Source organism: Rhagoletis zephyria, unplaced genomic scaffold, assembly GCF_001687245.7.
Source record: "Rhagoletis zephyria isolate East Lansing unplaced genomic scaffold, Rhagoletis_zephyria_1.1 Rzeph_scaffold_00153, whole genome shotgun sequence".
Lineage (NCBI taxonomy): Eukaryota > Metazoa > Arthropoda > Insecta > Diptera > Tephritidae > Rhagoletis > Rhagoletis zephyria.
In genome coordinates, this window is record NW_016157237.1 from 188,734 (window position 1) to 216,653 (window position 27,920).

At 35.7% G+C, this 27,920-nt stretch overlaps 2 protein-coding genes across 3 annotated transcripts in view; both read right to left on the reverse strand.

The window, feature by feature from the left end:
• Nucleotides 1–295: 295 nt before the first annotated feature.
• LOC108353997 (uncharacterized) lies at nt 296–8,953 on the reverse strand. Its single transcript, XM_017605195.1, has 5 exons — nt 6,789–8,953; nt 5,264–5,373; nt 2,581–2,762; nt 2,017–2,257; nt 296–1,011 (listed from the first exon to the last, which is right to left on the reverse strand). The coding sequence occupies exons 1-5, from the start codon at nt 8,856–8,858 to the stop codon at nt 870–872; spliced, it is 2,745 nt and encodes a 914-aa protein (XP_017460684.1). The 5' UTR covers nt 8,859–8,953; the 3' UTR covers nt 296–869.
• Nucleotides 8,954–9,023: 70 nt separating this feature from the next.
• The window catches only part of LOC108354053 (rho GTPase-activating protein gacF), a 33,881-nt gene continuing 14,984 nt past the window's right edge, over nt 9,024–27,920 (reverse strand). The window contains exons 1-3 of one of the 2 annotated variants that reach the window (XM_017605257.1): nt 24,400–24,652; nt 16,667–18,607; nt 9,024–9,547 (exon numbers count right to left, since the gene is read on the reverse strand). In XM_017605257.1, the coding sequence (XP_017460746.1) occupies nt 9,484–9,547; nt 16,667–18,009 (1,407 nt within the window). In that variant the 5' untranslated portion in view covers nt 18,010–18,607; nt 24,400–24,652 and the 3' untranslated portion in view covers nt 9,024–9,483. Of the gene's footprint in view, nt 9,548–16,666; nt 18,608–24,399; nt 24,653–27,920 lie in introns of those variants that run through there. The other variant, XM_017605251.1, reaches the window with a different exon arrangement.

The window sequence follows — 27,920 nt, forward strand, 5'->3', positions numbered from 1 at the left end:
ATTGAGCAACCTGGCATTACTAGCTTATATGTATGTATGTGTATCTAGAGTTTTACTTTATTGCAGTACTGCTACACTGCAGTAAAAAATTCGAATACATATTTCAACAACCTCTCGTAAAAATTCACTATACTTGTATTAATCGATTTTTATTTATTAGATAAATGTGCTTTTGTTTGTATTTTTTCGAATTTCGTGTTGGCTAAGTAACAAGATACAATTATGACTACCAACTTCACTTTTTTAATATTTTTGTATATATGTATATATATTTTTTTAAATAAAATAAATGAAATTGACGATTTTTAAACTGCTTTATTAAAATTTTTACAGATTTTATTTTGAGTGAAATCTTAAGGGAAGTAATTTCAGCGAATTTGAAAATGTAAAAGCTTTCTCTAAAGTCTTGGAACAATAGAGGTATGCTGTTAGACTGAAAAAAGCCCAGATAATTTCAAAAATCTTGAAAGTTTTACTTAACTACTAAGCCCTTCTATTTAACGCAGACATATATTCTGTATGTAGCTTTTTTTTTGCCTTTTCGAAATCATAACAAAAATTTATATGCAATACATGTAGAGTATTTAAGAAATTAACTAGGTAAATTTTACTTTTAAATGTCTACTCTTCAACGTCAAGTACATAAGAAAAATCTATAAGTGTATTTGAATTTCAAACTTTATACATATATAAACTTGAATACAGAAAAATTAAATTTTAAATTTATGCTACTTAGTACACGCATAAACATACATATGTATGTATAACACAGTATACTTTAGACTACAATGCTAAAAAAAGTACTTTATTTCTTTAACGTTAATTTCTGTCGATTCAAATAGTCCCGAATTTATTATTAGCAGACATTTTTAATGTAATAAATTAGATTTCTTAGTTTCAGATACATCACTGTCACTTCCCTTTTCTCGCTTCTCACAGAATTCTATCAAATAGGAGGCCACACCAGATAAGGCCATAAATATACCGGCAAAATAGAATGCATTGTCCCATCTGTAAACGAAAAGAATAATAATTGTTTAGTTACGCATTAATCATAGTGGATAAGTAAAAGGACATTTTTTTATCTAAAAGTATAATGCCGAATTTCCGCTGGGCATCGAAGTAACAAAAATTGTGTACCAATTAAAAATGCCCAATCTCACCAAACATTGTTTTTGTCATTTATAACCATGTGCAAATACGGCATAAGTATATATACAGCTTCTGCATTGTACATAAAATCAGGTAGCTTTAGTGTTTATTAGAATTTCTGTAACAGAAGTACATACAGCCTTCAAAAAAAAAAAGTTCGCCGTACACCCCGGAGCAAGGCGAATACATATAAGGTGGTATCGATTGAACAAACACAACAATTACTTGTATTTTGTTTTTACTTTTAGCGGGCCATTGTCAAATTTCAGCTATTCTTTCCCGAATGAAAAAGGAAACTAAGGAAATTCAAAATTTTGACAATCAAACGCTACTCACAGCTGATGAAACAACACCACCTCATATAAATTCCGTGCCGTGCCCCTGAGTTTAAGGTATTTTTTGTAAGGCAATTTGAAAACATTTGTGACCCGTTTTTACATATGTCGGTGACACCTACACACATTCGGCGTGAAAAAAAAATTGTTGAAAATAATTCTACTGGAATAATCAAATTACCTTCCTAGCAAAAGTTTGCCTAATGATTTTTGGTGAATTTTAATTTAAATACATTAGGGTGATTAAAACAGAAATTTGGTGGGTAGAAACTAGACCTGGCTACTTGAGGTCAGGTCAATGCACTTTGGCACAAAAAAATGTCTCCTCAAGACAAGCACAGCTATATATATTACTTTAAGATCCGATTGTAAATGCCGAAATATGACGAAATGTACGGCTACGTTTGGCTAACATTTTTTATTTTTTTGCCTTGCCAAAAGTACTTTACTCTCCGTAGTGTGCGGACTTCTTTTTTGTACGCTCTAAAGTACATAGATTTGTCTCAACGACTTTATTCACTTAACTTACCTCAGTGTCATTTCGTAAATAGCACCAGCAATGGGGGGTCCTGCAATCATACCGACACCCTGTACCAACAGCACTAATCCGTAGGCACATGTAAAATCATCTAAATCCACAATACTGACCAAAATGCTGGGTGTAAATGAAAATGAGCTGGCAAATGTGAAGCCAAATATGATGCACATTAACAGAAGTAAACTATATTGCGACACAAGGATGGGCATTAGTAACACCGACATGCCACATACTGAAAATATAGTAGTAAAAAAAATTTTATAAGACAAATTTTCAATTTTCAAAAATCTTTAAAATTCTTAGAGCAATCTTAACATTTTTTTTCTTAAAGTGATTTTGGTCCGTATGCATACAGGCCTACGTATTCTGAACGTTACCGAATATTTTGTAATCGAAAATTGTATTAACAAAAGTTCCCGTTCCAACTTTATTTACCAGTTTCAAAAGTTATGCTACCAGCTCAGAATGGACCTGAAGGTAAATGGAATACCGAAATCACTTCCAGTTGATACTAAGAACCTATTCATCATTGCTCTTTTTGTAGTTTGTACTTACCCACCATACATGCCGAATAGCAGACATTAACATTCATCCACGAACGATCACCCACATAGCCGAGTCCGATCATGCCAATAGTTTGGGCAACTCCAATGGCCGAAATCATCATCGCACTGTCCGCGGTTTCATAGCCATGGATTTTCATGTACTCAGGCAGATAAAGGTATGGAATAATAAACCTGTAATTAAGAAGAATATAGGATTTGAGCTGAAAAGTTAAATTAAAGTTAAATTAAGATAACTTGGTAACAATATGTATGAAAAAATTAGCGTATACAGTTTAGTTTGACCTAATGTTATATGGTGCCTTCGAACGGCAAATGCGTTTCTTATGAGTAGATTTTTCATGACAGAAGTAGACTCGGATGTTTGCATTAATGACTTGAAGTTATTGCACCTGCTTGCGCCTGGCTTTTACCAAGCTGCAGAAGACACCCCTAATCACGGAATATGGCTCTGTAACTTATGTAAGTGGTATATAAAAAATGGCTGCCAGCTTTTCTTTTTATCACATCACGAAGTAGCGAACAAATGTGGCACGTTTCAGAAACCGCTACTTGCGATTTGCCGATTTTGACAATTCTCAAGTAAAGACAAACAACGCCTCAGAAACTTTAGATGCACTTAAATTTGCTAATACTTTCACAAAAAACGCCATTTTTTAACATTTTAGCTATTAAGTATTTTTATAAATCATATATTTTGCAATTTAACAAAATAAAACCACGTTTTCTGTCGAAAAATTTATTACTGAGAAAATTTACTATTTTACAGTTTAGTTTATGCTCCCATTCGGTTTTGTTTACTTTTTCTTGAGAAATTTCATCGTCGCCGGGAATGGGGAATCTTGTATTATATCATTCTTGTTACCATATAGTGTTTAGTGTTGGACAATTTTTGCTCTTAAAATTAAGAAAATTATGTCGAGCAAAAATAAACCCACGCAAAAACGCGAATATGTGGTAGATTTCAGACCTTGAGTGGTAGATGTGGTAGATGCTCAAAAAAGTGGCAGATCTACCACAATGTGGTAGAAGTCCGATCACTGATCACAGACGTTAATGAGTTAATGAAATCAAAAATTATAGTTTAAAAAACTAAAACCTCCCTATTATAATTGCCATTCGTACTGCATCACGTATGTAACTTGAGAATAGAAATCGCTGCATCTTTTAGACATTTCAGTCGCAGTTCAAAAGAGAGAAATGTGGAAATCACTTCTACCTTGTTATGCCTTGGTCCGCCCCAATATATAAACCAATTTATTTAGAAATAAAAAAATACTAGTCGTCTCCTTATTTTCTATATTCTTCAGTTCTGTGGAAAAGGAAAATGTTGAACCACTCTAATGTACATTAGTATGTACACACACATATGTATATTAAGCAATAAAAATAAAAGCGAAACTTTTAACAACGTCGCTTCAAGTATGTGCATTAGGGTTGGTCGAATTGTTCGGACGAAAGTTTTTCGACAAATCGCGTGGCATTTGCGGTTTATATAGATAATTTTAAGAGAAACTGTAGAAGAAACTATATGTCGGAAATGGATTTCTAGCCCGCGAATTTTTTAAAGAAAAATTTACTTTACAAAAGTTTATTTTTTTTGTTCTATAGTTGTTTTACCCGATGTTCACATTTTGTTACAACTAATGGATACAAAATGCTTATATTTTAGTTTATAACATTTTTAATTAACTTACTATATTTACCATGCAAAAATACACCCCTTGTCAAAATAATAAACGCACCAAATGTTGACAAATTATAAACAATTTATTTGTTGTCACTTTTTACTGTTTGTTACTGGTAGTTAATGTTCATACACTCCGCACGCACGCTATGTTCAAAACTATAATTTATCATTACATTGTTTAATTTTTTTCATAAGTTGTAGGACAAAACTATCCCGCACTGACAGCAAACAGAATTTTAAACGGAAAAATCGGAAAGTATGAACATTTGCATCAATGGATAAATAAAGAAAATTAAGAAAATAAAATATAGACATTTTGTATGCAAAAGTTAATTTTTTCATTTAAAAATGCGCAGGCTCGCAACTCATTTCCGCCGCATAGTTTCTTCTACACTTTCTCTTAGAATTACCTGCAGAATCATACGATTTAGTAAAAAACATTGGCCCACCCTAATGTACATGCATACATACATATGTATGCACATACATGTATACATGAGAAAAAAAAAAAAAAAAAGACATGTATACATGCGTCTGTAGCAGCTGCCAAAATTATTTCAGATTATTTAGGTTTTATTATTTATAAACAAAAAAACGCTCACACTCATACGCAAATGACTGTCAAATTTCACCATCCAATTTGAATAATATAAACTACCACAATATTTTTCTTATGGACCACAGCTTTTTGGCATCAAAAATCATAAATTTTTTTGGTTTTGTTTTATAATTTTGCCCGGTACATCAAGTTAAAATTCTATGCCGCAGAATAATAAACTGGAATTTTCTCTAGAGTTCCTTGGCCTTGGGTTCCATGGAACCGTGACATAAAGTCCATGGAACAACAATTACACAAATACCCATAAATGACTATAAGGTTTCTGCTTTAGAAGAAAAGTTCATTATATAAAAGGGACTTTAAGCTTAATACTTTAGATTAAAAATAATGTCTATATAAAAGTTTCACAAAATAAATTTTACTTACCAAATGAACGAAAACAATGTTGATAAATTAAATAATGTGAATTTCATATCCGCAAACAACGAAAAATCGAAGATCGTCTTCACAGTGTCAAACAGACTTTCGTACCACGTCTGAAATGATATAAATAAGTGGGCTATGTATTTATTTTTAAATTAAGAAATATGTGTGTAAACAAAAAAGAAAATGTGCATACCCTGCAAACCAAAGATCCCAAAATCTTTATGAGTTTAACAGTATCGGAAGTTTGTTCCGAATTCCTCAAGGAAAATCATATGAAGCGTGTGACACGAACTCTTAAAGAAATTACTTAAAGAAAATTCGGAAAAATTCATCACAACGCCGCATTATTTTCATTTCTTTATCGATTTTCTTTAGAAATTTTGTTAAAACATCGAAGTGTGCACAATACTTTTCGTCTTAGACAATTTTAACGAATTCTTTAAGATTTTCCTAGCATTAAAAATTCTCGGAAAGGATGGTTTGCAGGGTACATAGCGCTAGTTTGATTTGAAAAACTTCATATTTATCTACTTAACAACATATTCGGAAAATATTATCTAGAGCAAAAAGCTAGCGTCAAAAATTGAGTTACTTTGTTTGGCCAACGGGTGTTTTTTTCTATTGTTGCTAAGCAGCGTGAAAAAGTATTAAGTCACAACCTAAACCGGACATTGGCAGTCATTACAGCATACCTGACTAAAAAAGTTTTTTTTTTTTTTAATTAGTTAGAAAAGTTCTTTGCAATTGTATAGATGGTACTCGTATTTGTAAGGATTGGGACCAACGTTCAAAAGATACGCAAGGTATTATGGTGGTGCTTAAAATATCGACACCATGGCGAACCGCTTTATCGACAAAATAAAGACATCCGCGAAAATTTCAAAATTTATAAAAAATTTAGGGATCGTTTCCAACGGCTCAAGTAGCACACTGGTGTACAACTTGGTGTAAATTTGTGAATTTTGGTACGAATTTTTGCGATTAAAAAAAAACATTTTTTTCAAACCCTGCGACCCCAAAAATTTTTTGAAAATTTAGAAATTTTCGTGGGAGTCTTTACTTTCAATGTAAAACACAATGTAGGGGCGGCGCATACAAAATTTAGATGTTTATATTTTATGGATCACCCTAGTATGTACCACAATCAGCTGAAAGTCGCTCAATATCCATTGGCTATAAGTAAGTCACTTCGTTCACAAGAAGCCTACATATTGGCACTTTCCATATTAACACCCAGTTTTGGATATCATCTTACAGTCTATGAGCACTCTTAAGTACGTAATACTACTCATACTACACATTCATTTTGTTATCTTTTAGAGTCCGGTAATACATCTTTTGTCTCCCAAAAACCGCGCTTTAGTTTTGATTTTGAGAGTCAATTTATAACTCTCTAATTGACCAAGGCAACACAATCTAACCTAAACTTCATTTAACTTATCTTAACCTAACCTTACTTTTTTCTCTGCTAACTGAATTAGTTGTCTTTTTTAATTGCTAAGATTTTATAAACTTTGATACTTACATCTTCTTCCTCCTTTGCGATCGTCGTCATGGAGTTTCTGTAGATATTCGGACACGAGGATGCACGTAATCGATAGCGATGTGTATTCAACATCGCGCCACGGTAATGTATTGAGTTGCGATGTATTCGCATATTTTTCAGGAAATTCGAATTACGTATTGAGGTGTTGTACCTCAAACTTGAGCGTGTCATCGGCTTCTTAGACTTAGATAGTCGTCGCATGCCGCTAATACTATCGGTACGTGCCCTTTTTGTTGGCTTATTGATTGTTTCATTTTCCGGTATCGAAATGATTGCCCGACCGTTATTTAGCTTTCTTAAATTACCCTCTATAAGTCCTGCGGTATCGTTTTTAATTGACATATAGTAAGTTTCATCACTCAGTATATCGACTGAATTGTGTCGCAAACCATTTGGCTTAAGATCCACAAAGGATGTGGTTGCATTTTTCGTGCTGAAAAAGTTCTCATTAAGTGAGTAGCGTGAGTTGGCGATATTTCCATCGTTACTGCTATTCCGTTGGTACTCGCGTGGCGTTGGCGGGAGTGCTTTGGAATAGGCGTCGTGAAAGTTGCGTTCCACAGACAAAGATGTTCGAGAGGGCATTTCACCATCCAGCGAATTCTTTTCAGATGGTGAGAGTGTCTCCATCGAAGCCAAGTAGCTTTTCTTTGCATCTTCAGCTGCACTTTCGGCAATACCGCCCATCATTGTGTCGTCCGGCGAGCCAATTATAGTCGCCGTGGGGTTGGGACCAGCCGAAGACATGGATAACAAATTTTCACGTGAAGGTGCATCAACGCCATCCTTTTGCCGTAGCGAGCGCCGACTCAGACTCTTGATCTCGTATAGACATTCTAATTCCTGCGAAACTAAGAAAGTCGGTAAGAATAATTCGCTGCGATAGCGTTTCATCACAAACTCATGTGGATCGTTAATTTGCTGGTTAGCTTCGGTGTTGTTTTTAGTCACCAGCGTATCAAGTACAGCTTCCTTTGTCACACCAGTATCAAGTAGTTTTTTGATTTCTTCGAGACACACGCTTGAATTGGAAAATGTTGTCACACTTTGTGAACGACTTTCCAGACGATTTTCCTCGATTAGCCAATCGGGATCACGCATTAGCGCGCCACACACGCAAGTATTCAGCATTGTGCCGGCAAGTATAAGCGTAGCACCGCGCCAGCCGTAGTTATCGATTAACCATTGCGTTAGTGGTGCATAAAGGAAGGTGCCGATGCCAGTGCCAGATGCGCCGATGCCCGTAGCAAATGTGCGTTTCTTATCGAACCAGAAGGCAATCGATACCACTGCTGTGACGTAACCAATACCCAGTCCCAACCCAGAAACTATGCCAAAAGTCAACATTAGCATTTCCACTGAGTTACAAAGCGAAGACAGACCAAAACCGAAGGCGGAGAGCAGTCCACCAAATATCGTCATCTTACGACAGCCATAATTATCCACCAGGTTTGACCAAATGGGTCCCATAAGCAGCGGCACCGAAAAGAACAACGAACTAATCCACGCAGTTTTCGATGGTGACTCTCCGAAATAGTCCAACAATTCTGAATTGATAAGACCAAAGGAAAAAGACAACCCATCTGCGATGAGGGAAACAACGAGCGAGGCAAACACCACAACCCAACCGTAGCCGCCATCTGGTATTTCTGGCTTTTTCTTATCACTAGAGCCCGAATCAATCGAGTCGCCCGATTCGTTTGAGATTAGACGAGTACGTTTCTTCACATCATTACCCTCCAACATAGCCAGTGTTGTTGTGGTGGCGGTAGTGATACCGCCATTGGCATCCTCAACTGTGATGAGACAATGCCTTAGGAGACGTTCATTGGGGGCGTAATCTTCGTCAGCACTATGTAAGTCGCTTGCCGAGAGGTCACAGAATTTAACCTCGGGAAAGAATTCGTGCTTGAGTGATTTATTTAGTGGTGTGGTTGTGGGTGTTGGCGTCATTGACGGAACGATCGACTGCATGTCCGTCGGCGTGGATAGTTGTTGATAAACTACACCGTCTGGTTTACTTTTTGTGTTTGTTTGATTTGCAACCATTTTGGGTGATTTTATGTGTTACTATGCGGGTTACCAGATGAGAGGATGTGCTGGATGAAAGCTCACTTGTGTGAAGGTTAGTATAAAAAATTTAAGTTACTCTGTTACAGGTGTGTGTGTTTTTTTTTTGTTGTTCCAAATGGTGGTTTTGAAATTGTTTTGTTGTTTTTTTAGTTTTAGCCTGATTTCTTCTTGAACACAATGGATTTCAGCAAAGTTTCGTTTATTGTACTCGGCCTTATTTGTTATTGAATTTTTTCTTTTTCTTTTGTTTTTCACTACTTAGCCTTTGCTTTTGCTACGTTTAATGGACGTAGCGTATGCCAGAGCTCTGTGAGCGGCTCTTCGTCAATTTGACGTTCTCGAGTTCACACTTATAAAATGCTCCTTATTTTGGTTCGTAGGTATGTATGTATGTACGAAGATTTTTATGTAGGAGTTTCAAAGCTTACCACGTTTTTCAAACGTGGCTATAACGTCTGCACCGTTCTTATTTTTTTCTGTTACAAAATAATTGAAGCACCATAAAACTCGCTGGGTCTGAAGCCGCAGCTGCAGTGGTGACAACGGAGCCTGGCGTCGCTTTTTACGACTGCACGCGTCCACAATAGGTGCGGATGTGCGCTCACAGCAGAAAACCAACTGTAGTTATAGCTGCTTTTAAGTATATGAATCCAAGCTGCAAGTCTCTGAAAGTAAATAAAATTTTGATATTAGACAATTTTAATAGTCGTATTTTACAAAAAAAAAAAAATATAACTTTTTTTTCTCCGCAAAAAATTATAAAAATTTTATCAAGCATTCTTGTCACTTTTAGAGGTACCATATCCGGTCACTAATAAACTTCGCCATCTATTAACCAGGTTCTTGATATTAAGGCGTCGATTACGAGTGGATTTTAAAACTGATTAAAAATCAATGCCAGGAATTGGAACTAAGCGAATGCTTATACGGTATAGAGTCACTCTTCCGTCAAAGGTGTTATGATTTCAAAATGTAGCTTTTAAAGTACTCTCTGATTTTACGACATTTCGCCTTGAAAACACATATGAATTGGAGTTTCCCGATCTCACACAGTTTCTGAGGAGTGATTAGAATAATTGCAATTTGGTTGATTATTGAGATAAATTTGCAAGGTAAAAGGGGACCTAAGTAATGCAGTTCGGAGATTTACAGTTTAAGACATAACAGTAGGAATTCCACAATTTTCAAGAAGTCTTACTTACAAAAGTGTTCCTCTGTCATGCTGTAGCGGACCAACTCGTGTCTGGGCGCCAGCTTATTGTTTGTTATCCGATCCCTGCTCGTGTTTTAACGGAACGTGATTGAAGTTGAGCATTTGAAAGCACATTTGCATGTCTGGCTGTAGCTGAACGTGTAGAGATGCTCGCTGTTAGTTCTTAGCTCCCAGCATGTTCGGGTTCGAATGCATGTATTTTTTAATTTTTGTCTTGGTTTTTATTAACTTCGAAAAAGCATTTGAGAAGAGAAGAACAAAAGCGTGTACAAACGAAAAAATATAACAACAATGCCATTGTTAATATGTTGGAGTAGTTTTGTGCTACTGTGTGTGATGTAATGCAGGGATGGAGTATATGGTCCTGCCCTAGGACATCGCAATGCTAATTGGCAGNAATATAACAACAATGCCATTGTTAATATGTTGGAGTAGTTTTGTGCTACTGTGTGTGATGTAATGCAGGGATGGAGTATATGGTCCTGCCCTAGGACATCGCAATGCTAATTGGCAGATATTTTTTATATGAATTGTGGTTAATTTTGGAGTATTCCTTGGTCCTTAGGGAGTACTCTTTACACGCATGCATGGAGTAGTCGCGTGGAGTAGTTTTGCAGGGGCCCGTCAGAATATGCTTAATCTGTAGAGGCAGAGGATGCTTAAAGTAATTGAAAGTAGCGAAGGTATCTATCGCCACCTACTAACTTTTGATAAGGGTTACTCAATAAACTTTTGGATTGGTATAACAGGGAAGGCTTGGTAGTTAACTCCGCTAAATGATATCTGGGTATATTGGGCCGCATGCATAAAAAGTGTGCTTAAGCTCGATACGATTTTCAGAACAATTTCTTGAGCTTGAGCTTAATCCATCGATACAAAAATGAAGTGTGAGCTTAAGCTAACTTTTTATGCATGAGGCCACTGCATTGCCCTTCTGCCCTTGATAGGAAATTATGTAGATTGGGATCGCAAAGCAAAAATTGTCTTATACTTGGATATAGTTCATTGGAAATAGATTGGCGCTTACACATATGTTAGTGTTTGGCCGCTGTGATGTAGTGGTAAGCAGCGCGCGCTTCCACTCCGCAGCACCAGGGTTCGAACCCTGGTCAAAGCAACATCGCATCGTCCCTCGGCAGGCAATGGCAAACCTCCGAGTGTATTGCTGTCATGAAAAACAGCTTCTCACAAAAAATACAATCGCCGTTCGGAGTCGGCGTAAAACTGTAGGTCCCTTTGCTTTGTGTGACAACAACAAGGCGCACGCCACAAATCGGAGGAGAAGCTCGGCCAAACAGTTCATTGGAAATAATTGGGTATAAAAACTGGATTAACGAGACTGTTATCAGATCACCTTTTCTTCGATGTTGCAAAGTGAATGTGAAGAAAATGGGACAAAGTCCAAGGCTGGCCTCCCGGCAGACCTTTACAAGTCTCTGTCATAAGACTTGTGTTACAAACAGAGTGAAAGCAAAGCTGAATACGGAGATGAGGAAAAAGTTGAAGGAGTATTGCTTGCGATTTATAACCCACACAACATCCTAATCTTCGTTTCCGCTCGCACTATGATAACGTTCGTACAACTGCTTTACTGTTTTCCTTCTTTAGGTTCAGCTTCTGACTCGGCTCCGCTTCTACAAAGTTTACCACCTAAACATAAGGTGATCACAGTTTTTCCGCCTATCTTGGGTAACCACCTTGAGAAGCCCAGACCCCGAGGTTGGAAAATATAATTATCAGTAAAATGACTTAGCTTCTTTCGGATTTCTTTCTTTCGCATAACTTTCGATATTTCGTTTTATATTGGAAGGGTGGTACCTCAAGGGTTTTCCCATACTAATTTAGTTTAGTTCCGATGACTGGATCATGGACAAAATAACGGCAAGTAATGAATTACATACGAATTATTTGTAAATATTTAGTCAAAATCCGATACCTTTCAATCGAAAAGAGTTGAAGCAAATTCTTTTGGATAAAAATATAAAGGCCAAGTACCGTTAGGCTAAGAGAAAGACGGCATGCAAAGAGTATTAAATAAAGAAGCTTACATAAGAGGGCGCTGGTAAAGAATTCGAGCGTAGTATGCTTTTAATACTGATTAATTTGATTAATTTGTGTTCATCTATTCAACTCCAAAGTTTACACGTGCACGCAGCGCTGTTCATATTCGTGCATATATTTTGAATTTTTAAATTTTTTATAAATTCCAAACTATTTGATTTATTTGCTATACATACGTACACACATCTGTACAAGCCGTGTTTGTTCAAAATTATATTTTCTTAAGGTATTCATTTTCATATTTATGCATAACCACATAAAAAAATTAAAAAAAAATCTACCGCAACATAAATTATATTTCACACATTGCGCCTTTTAAACTCCCGATACCTGATAGGTTTATTTGAAAGTTTATGTTTCACAAATTTTCTAAGATTTTTTCGCATCACAATTAAGTACCCGACATAAACAGGAAGCGACAATCCCATTACAATTCTTGCGCGAGACTGTTTTGGCGACGGCAACAACAAATTTTTTGTAAAAACCAAAAATAGTGCCAAAATAAAATTATTTTAATTTTTCTTCAACTTGACCTCATAAAAATAGAAGAATACTTAGCAGAAATTAAAACGGAAAATTGTCGAGACTTCAAGCAGCGCGAGCGGCTAAATGCACATACGATAGAGCTACATATGTATGTACATTCTTGCATGGGTCGGTATGTTTGTATGTATGTACATTAGAGCGTATCACAAAAAAAGTTCTTTGTTTTAAGCGGTCTTGCACACTCACTGTGAGAGTATTTCAGGAGTGAAAACTTTTTTGGCACCCTGTAAAAGCAGCTAAATCGTTCTTTTCTATAACTACTTTATTTCATGTCCGATTTCTATAAACACCGTTGTAAAGGTATGAAAAAGCCTATATACTTTCATGATCCAAACTAAACCAAATAAGTATTGTTACTTTCCGATAGGAAAGAATAATCGAAATCGGTTCACGTGGTCCAAACCCATGCGGTGACATGCCTAAAAAAAATATAAAAAAAATTCCGAAGAATTCATACCCTCGTAATTTTGTTTGGAAGTCGGTTAAAAACCGCCTTAGTTGTTTTTATAGTGTTCCGTAACAACTTTTACTTTTCTGAAACACTCTCCTTCCTAAAGACTGTTGGAATTGCTTGGATCAAATTAAACTTTTTTGGCCCACACATCGTGATCGTACTCTCTAATGTATATACATACATAGAACTCAGATATTTATGTACACACGTATGTATACTCAAACATGCGCACAAATACACACCAATATATCCATTTAAAAACGTCTGTACGTACATTAGAGGTGTCTAAGTTTTGTATCGCAGAAAACGGGACACCCCTTACTTAGTTTTTTTCTTTTGATATTTGTAATATCTATACCAACTTTCAATGACTTTGAAATACCTTACTGAATTCCTTGCAAACTGACAAACATATTGATGATTTTCATAAAAAGCTACTGTTGCCATGACAACTGAAGCTTGTACAACTTTTTCAGATAATTTAATGTTGCTTAACCCTCTAACCGTTATGACCGTCTGTAGACGGTCATTGCTTTTTTGCTAATAAATGTTACTAAAATTAGATGGCAATATTAAAAAACATAACAACGGGTTTTAGTGGTTATGTGATTTGTGAATTCAAACCAATATGCTCTTTGTGTTTTATATTTTGAGTACACGGGTCAGTTAAATTTGTGAGTTAGTGTTAAAGGTTAAATAAATTACTGTGATAAATAGACATTTTGTAGTTCCGGCATTTATTCAGTAATTATTTTTCTAAAGACTTGAAATTTTTCTAGTAAGTAGGAAACATTATTTATATATTTACAGTGTTTTCTGATGACCGTCTGTGGACGGTCAAAACCGTTAACGCCAAAATTGACATATTCAAGTGCGTTTCATAGCAGTAAATTTTTGGAAGTTTCTTTTTGGTTTCTATATAGAGGAGTGTGCTCTGGTGAAGTCCAAGACCTTGCCTTAGACCCAGTGTGCATCCACAGGCCTCAGGCATCCCCTACTAAGAAGTATTTGCAGTGGTGGGTTCGGTTTGCATCTGCTTTGTACCTCCTTTGTAACTTTTCCCACCGTATGAAACCTCGTTGGTGCCGAAGCTTTAATCGAGGCGAAGGTTGTGGATCAAATGGGCCATTTTTTTAGAACTCTGTAGTCCTGTTTTAGGGGTGTTGAAGTTGAAGCTTTACCTTTGTATCTATAACGCTTCCCTCGAGTTGTAGAAAAGGGGGTCGCCCGCCCATGGAAAGAACCGCTGTAACAGATAAATCTTAATAGCTCGATATATCGCCGAGTATGCGAAGCACTTCGTTCGAGAAGAGGCCTTGAAAAACTCTGGCCAACCATGGGTAATATAATCATATGAACACTAATTAGGTCCTAACAACAGCGGATGCAAAAACCCAAACGACTTAACGGTTTGAGATATTGAGTAAGTACACCCGTGGGGTGTATTTTTGTCTCCTTTCATATAAGGAACTTCAAATGTTTTTCTGTTTTGGCCGATACACAAACAGCTTCGTCAACTGCGTCCTTTTCTTAGCGATGTTTTCATAGTTGATCATAGGAAGTGTAGACAGGTCCTTCTTCTCTTGATGCTTCTATAGTGTTCGTTCACGCCATTGCTTTTACTCTCACCCAAGGAGGCCGAGTCGGAGTTTATTTTCAACGTAGCGTCAGGCTTATACAGTTATTTCTCAACGTGCCCCGTTTTATGCGCTATATAAAAGAACGGGCGTTATGAGGGATTGGTAGAGCGTGATTTTTGTACGTCGAGAGGTGCCTCTGCTTTTCAATTGCCTGCCCTTCCCGAAATTTCGACAAAAATGGATAACTTGGGAAAATCTATGTAAACATTGCAAAAATTTCTTCCTCTCCTGTAAAATTTCTAAAAGCAATTCTCCCCTTTACGCAAGCGATTTACTGTCGATAGTGCCGACTATCAATAGTTTCAGACCACTAGTGTATACTTAGAAAAGCAAAGTTTGGTGGCAGCACCTCATTCAGCAAGAGGACAAATTTTGAAATGTGCCTCGAACCATATCTCGAAAATTTTTTTCGACCCACTCTAATGCACATAGTATTTACTTATCTTCAACTCACGTCGCTGCTTTACAGCGAATTAACGTCAGAGGATTTCTGCAGCCGCCTGCTCTCAGTCACTGTAGAAAAACTTGACAATTATTGAGTGGCAGCAGATAAACAAATACTTTGTAAAAACATACTTATTTAAACAAATAAAGAAAATAATTGCAATAGCAAATGAAAAACATCAACATAAACAAATAAATAAGACGATAGCGCAAATTTATCAATGAGAAGGTCGGAGGAACAACTGTTGGCAAGGAAAATATAATCACGGGTAGGAGCTTGAAGTTGATGCCACTCTACGTTCTTCTTTCTGATTTGTTTTCAAACCAATTGTTGGGTTCTAATGAAAGTGAATATGAAAAGGAAACAAGATACATTTAAATTCATTTACGTACATATGTTTTAAGATATTTCTGGTTACCTACCTATAATAGAAATTTTCCTTCAAAAAATCGACGCATAATAAGTTTTTTTTTTTTTGCAAAGAACAATGAAAAACAGTTTGAGTAATTCCCATAAGCTTTGGTATTAAGAGGAGCATGTTATTTGGGTAGACATGAATTAATAGTGAAAACGAGACGTTGTTGATTTTTTAATGAATTATTAAAGAAAATGAAAAGTTTTTCCCATACGGCGTAAGGCATAATGTGTGTAAAAGATTATGTACAAAGCACAGAGAAGCTTCATAAAGTATGGCAATGGCCAATGTCAAGGAAGGTGCTGCTGAGTGTTTGGTAGTATTGGAAAGGAAAAGGTCTGTGGCCACTTGGTTCAATTTTCCGGTTTGAAATCCCAGAATTTATACAAAGACAAAATTAGAAAAAATATTTTAAAAATAAAAGTATTGTGACAAAAGAAATGTGACAACTTTGAGACCCACAAAATTTTTAAATAGAAAAAATCGTGAAATTTTTTTACAAAACCTCTAACTGATCTTAAAAGAACCCGAAATTTTTAACTTTATTTTGAGGTTGCAAAAAAAAAGTTTTTCAAAGTTCAAAAATTCATATCTTATAAAACCACTGCTTGAAATTTCAGGATCTTTTAAGATCAGTTACAAATTTAGCCCAAAATTTTTATAAGTTCTTGCTTTTACAGATTGGAGCTTACGTAATATGTTAGTGTTCGGCCGAGCTTCTCCTCCGATGCATGGCGTACGCCTTGATGTAGCCAAACAAATGGGAGGGACCTACAGTTTTACTCCGACACAAAAAAATAAACATGCAAAATCCCGGATATTATGAAATTTATAATTTTGCCGAGCTTCCGATTTTTTTTTTAAGTTTTTGCGTTGGCGACACTTCCTTATAAGATAAAAGAAATGTTCCATCCACATCAAAAATGATCGGTTTGACATCAATTTGCCCATCTTTAATTAGTACATGTTTTTGAAGTAACTAATAAAAATGGTTATTAAAGCACACTTACTTCAAGAATTTCGCCTCCGAGATCTGTAACAACGCTTCTCTGCGCTCCTCTTCCAGTACGGGAAAATATTTAGCCTCAACAATCTCTTTTTTACGCGACAACTCACTTCCAATGAAATTGTTTTCAAGGCTTTCACTTTCACTTTCGCTGCTATTATTGATACAATTAGAATTTGTATTATTTTTACGATTACAACAACAATTTCTTTTATTACAATCACAGTACACTAAATTGGCGCTAATGCCTTTGAATGGCGCTGGCGTTGAGAAGGAGCCTCCAATCAATTCACCATAAGCGCATAAATCTTCAGTTATTTTCAATTCACTAACACTATCGAAATGGTGTTTATTAAATAAAATTTCTTGATTGCTATTGACGATTCTTAAACGCGGATCACGTGGTGTATAGTGTAGAAATACTTTATTCGATTTGCTGCTGTTATTGTAAGTACGATGATTGTTCGACGAGAAGGAATTATTATTGAATAGACGTAATGTAACAAGGGCGGCCACCGTGATGTTGTTTTTGCTTACGATTGGTGGTAATATTGGAGTTGCGGATGGAGCCTCGCTGGTGTTGGTGTTGGTGTTGGTGATGGTGATGGTTTTGCTTGTGTTTGGGTTCGGTTTGATTTGATTCGTTGTGGCTTTTGTTTTAGTTGATGTTGATGTTGATGCTGATTTTGATTTTGATTTTGATGTTGTTTTTGTTGATGCTGGCAAGATTGTTAATATTGTTAATGGGTCGTTTGTGCTATTATTTTTTTTATTGTTTTTGTATTGTTGCTTACTCTCTACAAACACTGTTCTAATAGCTTTGAGCACTTTTGTTGTTGTTATTTCAATTAATGCTATTATTTGTTCAATTATAACATTTGTGGTTGATCTTGTTGTTGTTGTTGTCGTTTTTGCTGGCTTTTTAAGTAATTTTAACCGAAAGTCATTCATTAAGACCGCTAACTTTGTTATCACAGCGTCGAGGAGGAATTGATGGATGTAATGATGCGTGCGTTTGATGAAAATACTAAGTACAAGCGCGATAAAGGACAACGACGTTGGTGAGGACTCGACTTTCGATTCGCTAGAATATTGCTTTGCGCTAAAGTCTACAGCTGCGGTTGCTGTTGCTGATGCTGCTTCGGCTTCAGCACTGCTACCAACTGATGCAATGACTGCTACTAATGTGGTTGTTGTTGTTGTTCTTTTGGCTACTACTTCGCTTTCTGCTTGCAGTTGACGGCGTTTGACGATTTTCGCTTTAAATTTAGTTGCACTCTTGCAATGCGGCGTCGTCCACTTCAACAACGTCTTTGGCAGAATTACAAGCACCGATGGAATCCACATGCGGCAAGTAGATTTTACTAAGCTGTGGGTATCGATAAAAAAAAATTGCTCACCAAAAATGGTTGCTTTTTTTTATTAGTTTATGGAACACTCGTTTTGTTTTCACTTAGCTTGACCGCAAATATGCATAAAACTTAGAAATGAAAAAATGTAAAATAAAAAAAAATGTATTTTCACAAATGTTTTCAACTTTTTTCACTTTGCGCTCAAGATTTTAAGCTGTAACTTGGTAATTAATGGTTGAACTGATTCCACTAAAAACGGTAGCAGGGCACTAGCCCTGTGGTTTTGTTGTTGTTCTTCTTACGTCACCACGCCTATTTGGTGTATGTCAAATGAGTAGGCAAACTCGCTGCGGCGCGTACATTGTGGAAAAGAGGATTTACTTTGCAGCCGAAAGAAGTTGAAACCACTAAATGCTGCCACCGGCGACGATGATTAATGTGCGTCAGTGTAAAATTCGTGACTGTTGGCTTGCGAGCTTGTTTGCTCGGCTGCTGAGCTGGTTAATTGCGGCTGTTGTGGTTTAACACTTTGCTAATCTCTATGCTGTTATTTTCAAATAAATCTCTACACATCTGCGGTTTTGGGTGGCAAACTGCAAAAGAAGAAGAAGAAGAGTAAAATGTTAGATGGATGTATCCAAGATTTGGTACTAATTATCGGTGATACTTATGCACGTAAAATAATTATATAGTATAAATATTTCGGAGATGCTAGTTGGTGTTCAATTAGGCGTTATTTATTTCAACAAAACTCTACATACATACATAAACAAATAGGCAATTTTCACATTTTTCTTTTTTTTTTAACAAACTTCAAAATATCTTTAAACTTCAACCTTCTTAAACCTCTTTTATCTGACCCATATTGTGATATATATTTCAATAACATATGGCATACATATTTCTTAAAAACATGGCAACCCTCTTATATGTAGCTAAGAAATAAATTCTTTTCAAAACCGTTTCGATTGATACCCATGTTGTAATAATTCATGTTTCTCATTTGAATTAAAATTTCGAACAGGTGGCAGCGCTCCTCAAGCACCTCAAAGATATTCTAAATGCTCAAACTTAAGGTTTCTTAACACCCTTTCGTTCGATACCCATATTTTAGTAGTTTTTATAAGTTGTGTATAATTAAATTAAATTGGACTATTCAAACAGATGGCAATCCTATTACAAATAATTGCAAACTACAACAGAAGGCCCCTTTCGTTGATTTTTGAAACATGTGGCAACTCTTCTACATACATGTAGATTAGATACAAAGACTTTTTAAAGCCATTTCCATCGATACCCATATTTCAATAATTAATTTAATTTAATTTAATTTAAAGCTTTAACAGGTGGCAACCCTTTTTATGTTCTCACCTAGATATAAATCTGATTCCTGCCGAGACGAAAGCATAGCTATGCGTGTTTTCACAATCGGACCACGATCTTTTTTTGTCACAAACTTTTTTTTTGTCATATTCGTACTTGTGCTTTTAATAGATGTTGTTGACATATTTATGGAAGAGTTTTTCGATATTTTTTTTTTTAATTTTTGGTTACTGTTCTCGATATTTTAGCGATATGTTTTTCGAAACTTTATAGTTATCGTTGGGTATGTACAATGTAATAATAATGTTGGTGCTTGTTGGAATTGCCCACTATGCGTGAGGAATCGGGGAATGGACCGTTTTTTTGTGGGGAATTTCAGTTTACCGGCAGAATCGGGAGGTGAACTGATTTTTGTGAGGAATTAGGTTTTAACTAATTTATATTTTTCTGCTTCACTAATTTCATAATGAGGTAAAAGCATATATGTAATACTTCTATATTGGTAGTAAGCTAACATCTCAATGTGTAAGCATTCCGAAATCAAAGCGAGACAGTCTAGTACTGTTTTTGTCAATGTATTGTGTACATGAGGGCCGTTTTTGTATATGTGTTGTGTACATGTTTATTTATAAACGTATGTGTTCCTTTTCTTTCGTACGTGTTTATTGATATATCTGTACTGTAGTGTTTTCGGACGGTACTAGCTCTTACTGCCAATATAGGAGTATGACATATATGGGTAAAAGTATCCCATAAGAAATGCTACATTATGCAATCCTGCAAATTATACAAATTACCGTTGATGTAGAATTTTGTTTGTCGCATTTGCGTTCATATAACGAATAAACATAGTTTTTTTATGTGGAAGGAAACCGAAACACTTTCGGAAGAAAATCTAATTTAAAAGCTCGAAATTTTTACGAAAGTTTGTAGAATTTTTTTTTAATATTACACAAAGTTTGAAACTTGGATTTATACGGGTTTCGTTAAAGAATTAACTATATTTTTTATAAAACAAATGAATTAAATTAATAACAAAAAATAATAATAATACTAACTGTGAAAACTTGTCGAAACTTGACGCGTTTTATATTTTTCCGACCACTGTATGTGTGTAAACATTATATGTATATTTTTTTCTTCATTCTTTATTTGTTTTATAAAAGTTTGTTTTGGTCTATGAATACATACACAGCTGAATTACATAAAAAATAAACAGACAAATATGTCAAAATATACAATTTTTTTTTTCTAAATAAGGAGATATCCATGAATGGGGAATTTCACGAAATTTCCGGCAAAATCTGGGAATTTCATTGTCGAAATCGGGGAAATCTCAAAAATGAGTTGGCTACCCTGAAACGTATGTACTTATGCCTGTGGTCATAAGCAATAATCGCCTAAGTCGAAAAACCTGAATTCGAGAAAAAACGCTTTAACGATATGGTTTGTAATGTAAGCCTTATGGGGAAACCAAAATATTTTCATCCATAACTTTTTAAATAGCCTAGGTAACGAGATGGGAGTTTCACACACACATGGAATAGTAGTTGCAGCATATATAACTCTATTCTTTCTTAAGCCGACTTAGGCGACTATTGCTTATGACCACAGATGTATATCGCACTGAGGATAGCAGAATTTCGCGTAAGCTTTAGGTAAACAAAAGAGACAACGAAAGAATTGTATGAAGATAAGTACATGCATACTCGTAAACCTGTGCTTTTTTTGCCTTTCACAATTGAGTTTGTGTATTAGTGGGGCCCTTAAAATAATAATATTAAAAATATGTGTTGGTACATAACAATGACATTCACGGAAATTTCTAAATTGCGAACTAAGTTTGTGGGTCGTGGGTCTCTACCAGGGTTTGAAAAAAAAAAATATATATATTTTTTTTTAAATTGCAAAAGTTCGACCAAAGTTTGCCTCTGAACATCTATAGCTCAGCGGGTTTATGATTTTATATAAGTAAGTTGCAATGATATGTCAAATTTGTTAAATTTAAATTCTAAATTTTTTTAGAAGTTTGACGAGTAAAAAGTATATATTTCATTTTTTCAAACCTTGGTAGCGACCACTAAAAATTTGTTTAAAATTTTTAAATTTTCGCGGATGTTATTTTGTATGTAGAAAAAAATAAAGACGTGGTTCATACACAATTTAGATTTTGATATTTAAGGACCAGCCTATTATATATGAATGCAAATTTACAGATTTTATGACTCCGACTAAAAGATATTCGCTCCACTGAGTATCACTTTATTTTTCCTTCATTTACTTAATAAAAAAGAACAAACAAATTATAATGAAAAAGAAATTACTCACTTATAAAAATTTACAATGTTTAGCATTTTAATCAGTTGTCTTATCAGAGGTCAAACAAACTGAAAATAGGACATCAATGGTTGTCTGCAACTAATTTAATTTTCAGCTACGCACCACATTATAATCTTTTTTTTATTACATTAATAAAAAATAGCCAAAAGTTCACAAAAAAAGTGATATACATACATAAATAATGCACCGAGACGACGGAAGGTAGAGTTGTGTGGGTAGAAAATTAAAATACAGAAATGGCTTGGTCATGGCGTGCGAATGAACACGGACGCTCCAGCCCTGAAAGTATTCGTCTCGAATACCGCTGGAAGACAGGCGTGCTTTTTTGGACTCGGTAGAGGATGAAATAGGTGGGAAAAAATGGGAAGAGCGTAAAAAAAAAAATTTAAAAATTCTGAAAAAAGTGTGCAACTTTTAGTGAAAGTTTGACCAATTTTTGTTTAATTTTCTACAAAATTTGAAGCTAGTGTTGGGTTTTATTAGGGAAAGAATGGTATTTTATTTGTAAAATAAGAAATTAAATAAAAGAAATGTAAATTAGAAAATGTATTGGCGGTACCCAAGTGCATGGGAGTGTTCACCAAAGTCTGCATTTCACTTTTTCGCACAGGGGCGAACGCAGGTAGGCGTTTTGGGGGTACAAATGAAAAAATGCCTGAGGGAAATTTTACGAATTTTTTTTCATTTAGTTACTTGGGTAAACCAAGATACAACTGTTTTTATTTCCGTAAAAGTGCATGGATTGTCAACTATTTAAAAAATCTGCAGATAAAGAACAAGCCAAATTGAGTGAGTACAAGGTTGGAAGCGTAAAAATAACAACAATAACAATTAGAAAATATTACAGTGGCTTGAAATTTTGCTTTCAACCGGACTAAACATTGATGTTGGTAGATTACTCATACGCCTTGGCACATGAACGGTATACGTTTTCTCACGTGCCCCCGCACTCAAGGAAATTACGTTTTTGACATTTTTCATTTGATATGAACATTAGAATGTAGGATGGCTGTAGATATTTTTCCAGTTATAATATTAGGTACAATACCGTATTCCTCGGACTCGGACTAGTAAAACTGTCAAAAAATAAAAATTCGCTCAGAGCGAGAGAGTAACATTGAAAAGTCCGGGATCGCTTTCTAATAAAAAAATGGTAACTTCTGTCAACTTCAACATAACCTCTAAATTTTGGTTGTAAATTTTTGCTTATTTTGTATGTAAACACACTCAGCTCACACATGTAAATAACCAAAAATACTTTCAAATTCATTAGAATCCACTTAAACAAGTAATTAAATACTCTTAAACATGAATTAGCAGAGTGAACTTTTTTTTTTTTACAATTTGGTTGCCAAACACACTACAGCTGATCGTTTGACACATTTACCAGAATTGACCAGCAAAAAATTCTCAGACTAAAACTGGTAACTTCTAACAGAGAGAGAACCGTATTTACTCTCTTTTTTGTCTTCTCAATAGTCAGAGAACCGAGTACGGGATCGATTTCCAGTAAAATCTGACTGATTCTGACTATTTCTGACTAGTCCGGACTCATACGGGATCGCACCTATTACTAATGTGCTGTCATAAGAACATCCCACCTCAAGTATATTGACTTACATATACTTGCAACAACACATACTGTAAATAAGCTTCTATCCAAATTTGAAGTCATCTGAAGTATGTTGAGGAATCGGTTTTTATTGACATATTTAATAGATAAAAAAACACATAACCAAGACTGCTGTTCGGCAGCCAGCCCCCGGATCTCGATTTATATATTAACAAACAAGTTCACAACAAACTACAATGGCAGCCAAAAATTCACCTGACGAGTGCTCAAGTAGCTAGAAAATTAAGACACTCCTGTCCTCACCTTAGTGCACCTGATTCCAGAATAATAGTTCATTCCACCAAGCCTTACTGCAATTTATGACTATTGGAAAAAGGAGCTTACATCTCGAAGGGGGTAAAATGGTCGCTTGTCTAAATTTAAAAAAAAAATTTCCCACCATTGTTTTAAAAATGCTGGAAATTTCACAACAATCTGCGTCCAAAAAATCAAGTTTTAAATTCCCTGCGACATAATTTACATATACACGTTCTTGTAAAATTTTTGGTTGAAGAACGCCCTGTCTCCGAATTCGGTTCAAAAACGTCCTATCTCAGCACATTTTCATTTGAGATGGGGCGTTTGTGAATCGAATCCGGAGATAGGGCATTTTCGAACTGGCTGCCGAGGAGATAGGTCGATCTTCCACTCAGGAGGCGATATGTAATCACTTGAAATTATTTAAAAAAATCAAAATATAGACATATTGAGCCAACGAAACGCATATTTGGGGGAACTGATTAAATGGAAAAAATAATTTTTTTTTTTTAAACTCCCAACCCCCTCTCACCGGAAAAATACTTCTGCCTTCGCCCCTGTTTTCAAACTACTGTAGCTGGTTGAGGTGTTATTGCGTATTTTTTTCCAGAGAAAAATACAAATTTGTTTAACAAAATTCAAATGATTTATAAAGAAATCCTAATTTTATCACTTAGTACATGCTTGAGTACTTCGCATGGCTGGCGGCTTATCTTTCTGACCCAGTTAAAGGTATTTTGAAATACATATGTACACGGTTAGATAAGTATGCAGAAAAATTTACTGGTAGTAAAGATTGTAAATTAATTTAATTCGCATATACATATATATATACGTAAGAACACAACTTACACCAAGTAGCGCCAAAAAGATGATGAAAAGGAACACCAAAACCAAGTCAGCGGACGTTTTTCTCAAATTTATTTGCTCTATTTTTTTGTTTCGCAAATTCAAACCGCGACAGGCCATGTATTTTTTGCTCTTTCATTATAAACTTTCACTTGTTTGTCGCCATTAATTATGTTAATTAATTTGAATTCGAAGTAGTTTTTCCACTCTACACACCACGTGATGGCTTAAGAAATTATAATTTTTTTTTTCTTTTTTTAATAGATCGCCTGCTGACCCACCGTCTACAGTTCCGGTTGCCTGCAAACCACTTTCCTTTTACTCGCTCGGAAGCTGTACGACTTATCGCTCAGCGCCAATGTCATCGCCCCTACCTAACGTCTACGCACGGCGTACATATGTACATACATAAATCACTTTACTCGCACTGCAATGCACAATTCTTAGTATCGACTGAGGACCCCTGGCCGATTAAGGGTACTGCGACCCGGCCCACTCCGTTCTAAAGTAACCGTAAGACAAGACTGAAAGAGCTTAGCGCGTCGTTTGATCGGCTAAGCGGCATAGCAATCCGTTTGTTATTATCGTACAAGCCAATAAAAAAGCCTTTTCATATCTATCAAAGTGTAATCGTATCAGCGTGCGGGTGGTTGTGCGTGCGTGTGTAAATGTTCATAAATATAAATAGTTTCAAGATGATAACAACGCTTGCATTTCTACCGATGTGTTGTAAGCTGCGGCGATGGCGGTTGGGACAAGATTTCTTACTCTTGGCTGTCTACGCTGCTTCAACNTTTTTTTTTTTTTTTTTTTTTTTTTTTTTTTTTTTTTTTTTTTTTTTTTTTTTTTTTTTTTTTTTTTTTTTTTTTTTGATGTACATATGTTCGTATGCATGCATGTGCATATGTATGAAGATGTCCCAAAGTGCCATCGTTGAATTGTTATCATTTGATTACCCCAAAAGTCGTCTAATCTGCCGTCGGCCGGCTGCTTGCCGTGTTCAACATTCAAATTAGTTTGCATAGTGTATGTAGGAACATTTCAAATACTCGTATGTTCGTACTCGCCTTTACACTCCGCTTCCATTGAATAAACACACTTTTCTTTCAGAAGAAAAAAAAAAACAGAAGTAACCTCCAACGGTCAATGAAAATGAGTACTTTTTATTAAAACCGTATCTGGATTCACTAACGGCATCTTTACAACTACGCTTTTCCAATGAAAATACTCCAGCTTTTTCGCTGTCAAAATTACATCCATTGCGCTCGGTCGACGGTTAACCGCTGTCAAAATTAAAACTCACAAAGGCATATGGAATGGTCCATAATTGCGGCGGCAGCGTTTTTACCACCGACGTTTTTCGGCTGATTTAAATTTATTTATATTTTTACCGCACAGCGGGGATGGCACAATGTTGATTGTAGTAATTTTTATTATTTTCACAAGTTTACTAATCTTTTCATCTTTTTTTTCTTCCAGAAAATCTACATACATGCACGTACCGAAACAATATTTAATTTCAATGAAAATTTTCAAATCAAAATGACAACTGACGGAAGCTTTCGTGCGCCACAATTGTGTTTACTCTGACGGATTTCACTGCGGCACTGTTCAGCTGTTCACTTACCGCCAACCGCTTTACCGTCGTCCGCTGTAATTCTGGATAGAACTTAAATGTTTTAGCGAAAAGGTACAAAAGAACGCGAAGCATTTTCAAAAGATTTATACTCTAGTTATGGTCATTGAACTCATTCTTTGGTACAATTTATGGAAGAAACAGAAAAAGAACTTGTCCGAAAAAGATTTGAAGGATACTGACGCGATAAATAGGTGTATTTCCATTTTCTGTAGCGATCGTTTAGTACACTTCGTAGAGTAAAAACCGGGCTGAGAAGCAAAACAGGTGAAGAGAGGCTTTCTGGATTATGACTCATGAGCGTCCATAGAAAACTCGTTACCGAAAACCGCTCTCTGACAGGGTCAAGTTTTTTGGGGCGGTACCTAACAGAAAACTATCTTGGAAGCTAAATATTGAGGATGGGTTAAAAAATGGCACAGTTGGGCCCTAGGGAAAGGATAGAGCGTAATGTATTGGTTATATCAGGGCTTCCTAAAGTGGGTTCCGTAAAAAAATCACCGGGGGTCCGTTAAATACATTTTGGTATGAATAAGCACGGAGGTAGGCAATCGGTTTAAGTTGCACAAATAAGAAAAGTTCTATAAACAGCATGACCGAGACTACACAATACATTCCAGCAGAATTTACAGAGTAGAGGTCCAATAAATATCTTCACAGATGAATCGAAGCTGGATCGCAGAGTTGGTGGTGGTGTATTCTGTCAGAAACTCACCGTAAATCTGATGCAAAGGTTGCCAGATTTTCGCCACGTTTTTCAGGCAGAGGTGTCCGCTATAAAAAAGGCAACCGATTGGTAAATATCTAATCTGACGTCATTTCTCCGCGCAGGGAGAGCATATGAGTTGCTTTGGTAAATTGTGGACTAATAATGGACAGATGGACATATAAAGGGTTTTCGAATAACTCAAGTGTGAGTTATTAAGAATTATTTTTTTATGTCCGCCATTTTTATGGTGACACGGATTTGAGTGTTCCAAATTTCAGTCACTTTGCTGCTAAGATCCGGCAGAATTTGAGCAATGGCCCGGGCTATGTTAGCTTTAAATGTATCGGTCGATTGCGACTTTTTTTTTAGCTTAGACCTATGACTTTAGGAAATCGCATAAGAAAGGGTCCAGCGGCATCTTTTTGTTCATTTTATATCAAAAATCTCACTACGATCTATGCCAGGAATGCTCCAATTGTGCGTTCACTTCGCGAACTTAACTAAGTTTTGTATGGTTGATTTTACTTTGCCAAGGAAAGTGATTTCTAAATTACTTAACTCAATACTGTCTTTTTATTTTCTTATATATATATATAAATCTTCAGGTCTAGGTAGCGTTTTATTCAGTAAGAGCCATGGTGCTTATTGACTTTTTGAAATAAATAAATATATAAATGATAAAAAATCGCACGATCCCGGTGGTCAGCGGTCGATCGCGGGCGATAACAGTTAGCTAACTTTCGGATCTGATGGGTATGTATACTGACCGGTCACTGTTCTTAGGAAAACCTAGGTACCCAGACCAGAGCTCCTGTTAAAAATCGACTATCCGGCTATTTGGTTAGTCGTCGAGTCGATTAGTAACTCTTTTGCCGGTTGAATAGAAATTATTCGATTGACCGCTCGAATTCGACTAACCGTTTACCTTTGACTTACCGTTCACTATCGAGTAGTCTGAAAATCGAATAACAGAAATTATTCGAATACTGACAGTTTTTCACCTTAAAGTTATTTATTGGCGCGGTTGGGTTTTGTCAATAAGCATAGGTACTCAAAAAATCTAAAAAACAAAGTTTACCGAAAACTTTAACACTCAGGCAATACGTTTGATGATTGACACTCTTTTCCTTCTAAGGTAAAAATGGCATGGAGCGAAATGTCCTTGAGTTATTGAAAATT

Coding starts and splice junctions, on each gene's coding strand:
- LOC108353997 (XM_017605195.1), bottom strand. CDS start 8,858: ATGGTTGCAAATCAAACAAACACAAAAAGTAAACCAGACGGTGTAGTT. Junction 2,763..5,263: donor ACATTGTTTTCGTTCATTTG/GTAAGTAAAATT, acceptor TCTTAATTACAG/GTTTATTATTCCATACCTTT. Junction 2,258..2,580: donor CTATTCGGCATGTATGGTGG/GTAAGTACAAAC, acceptor CTATATTTTCAG/TATGTGGCATGTCGGTGTTA.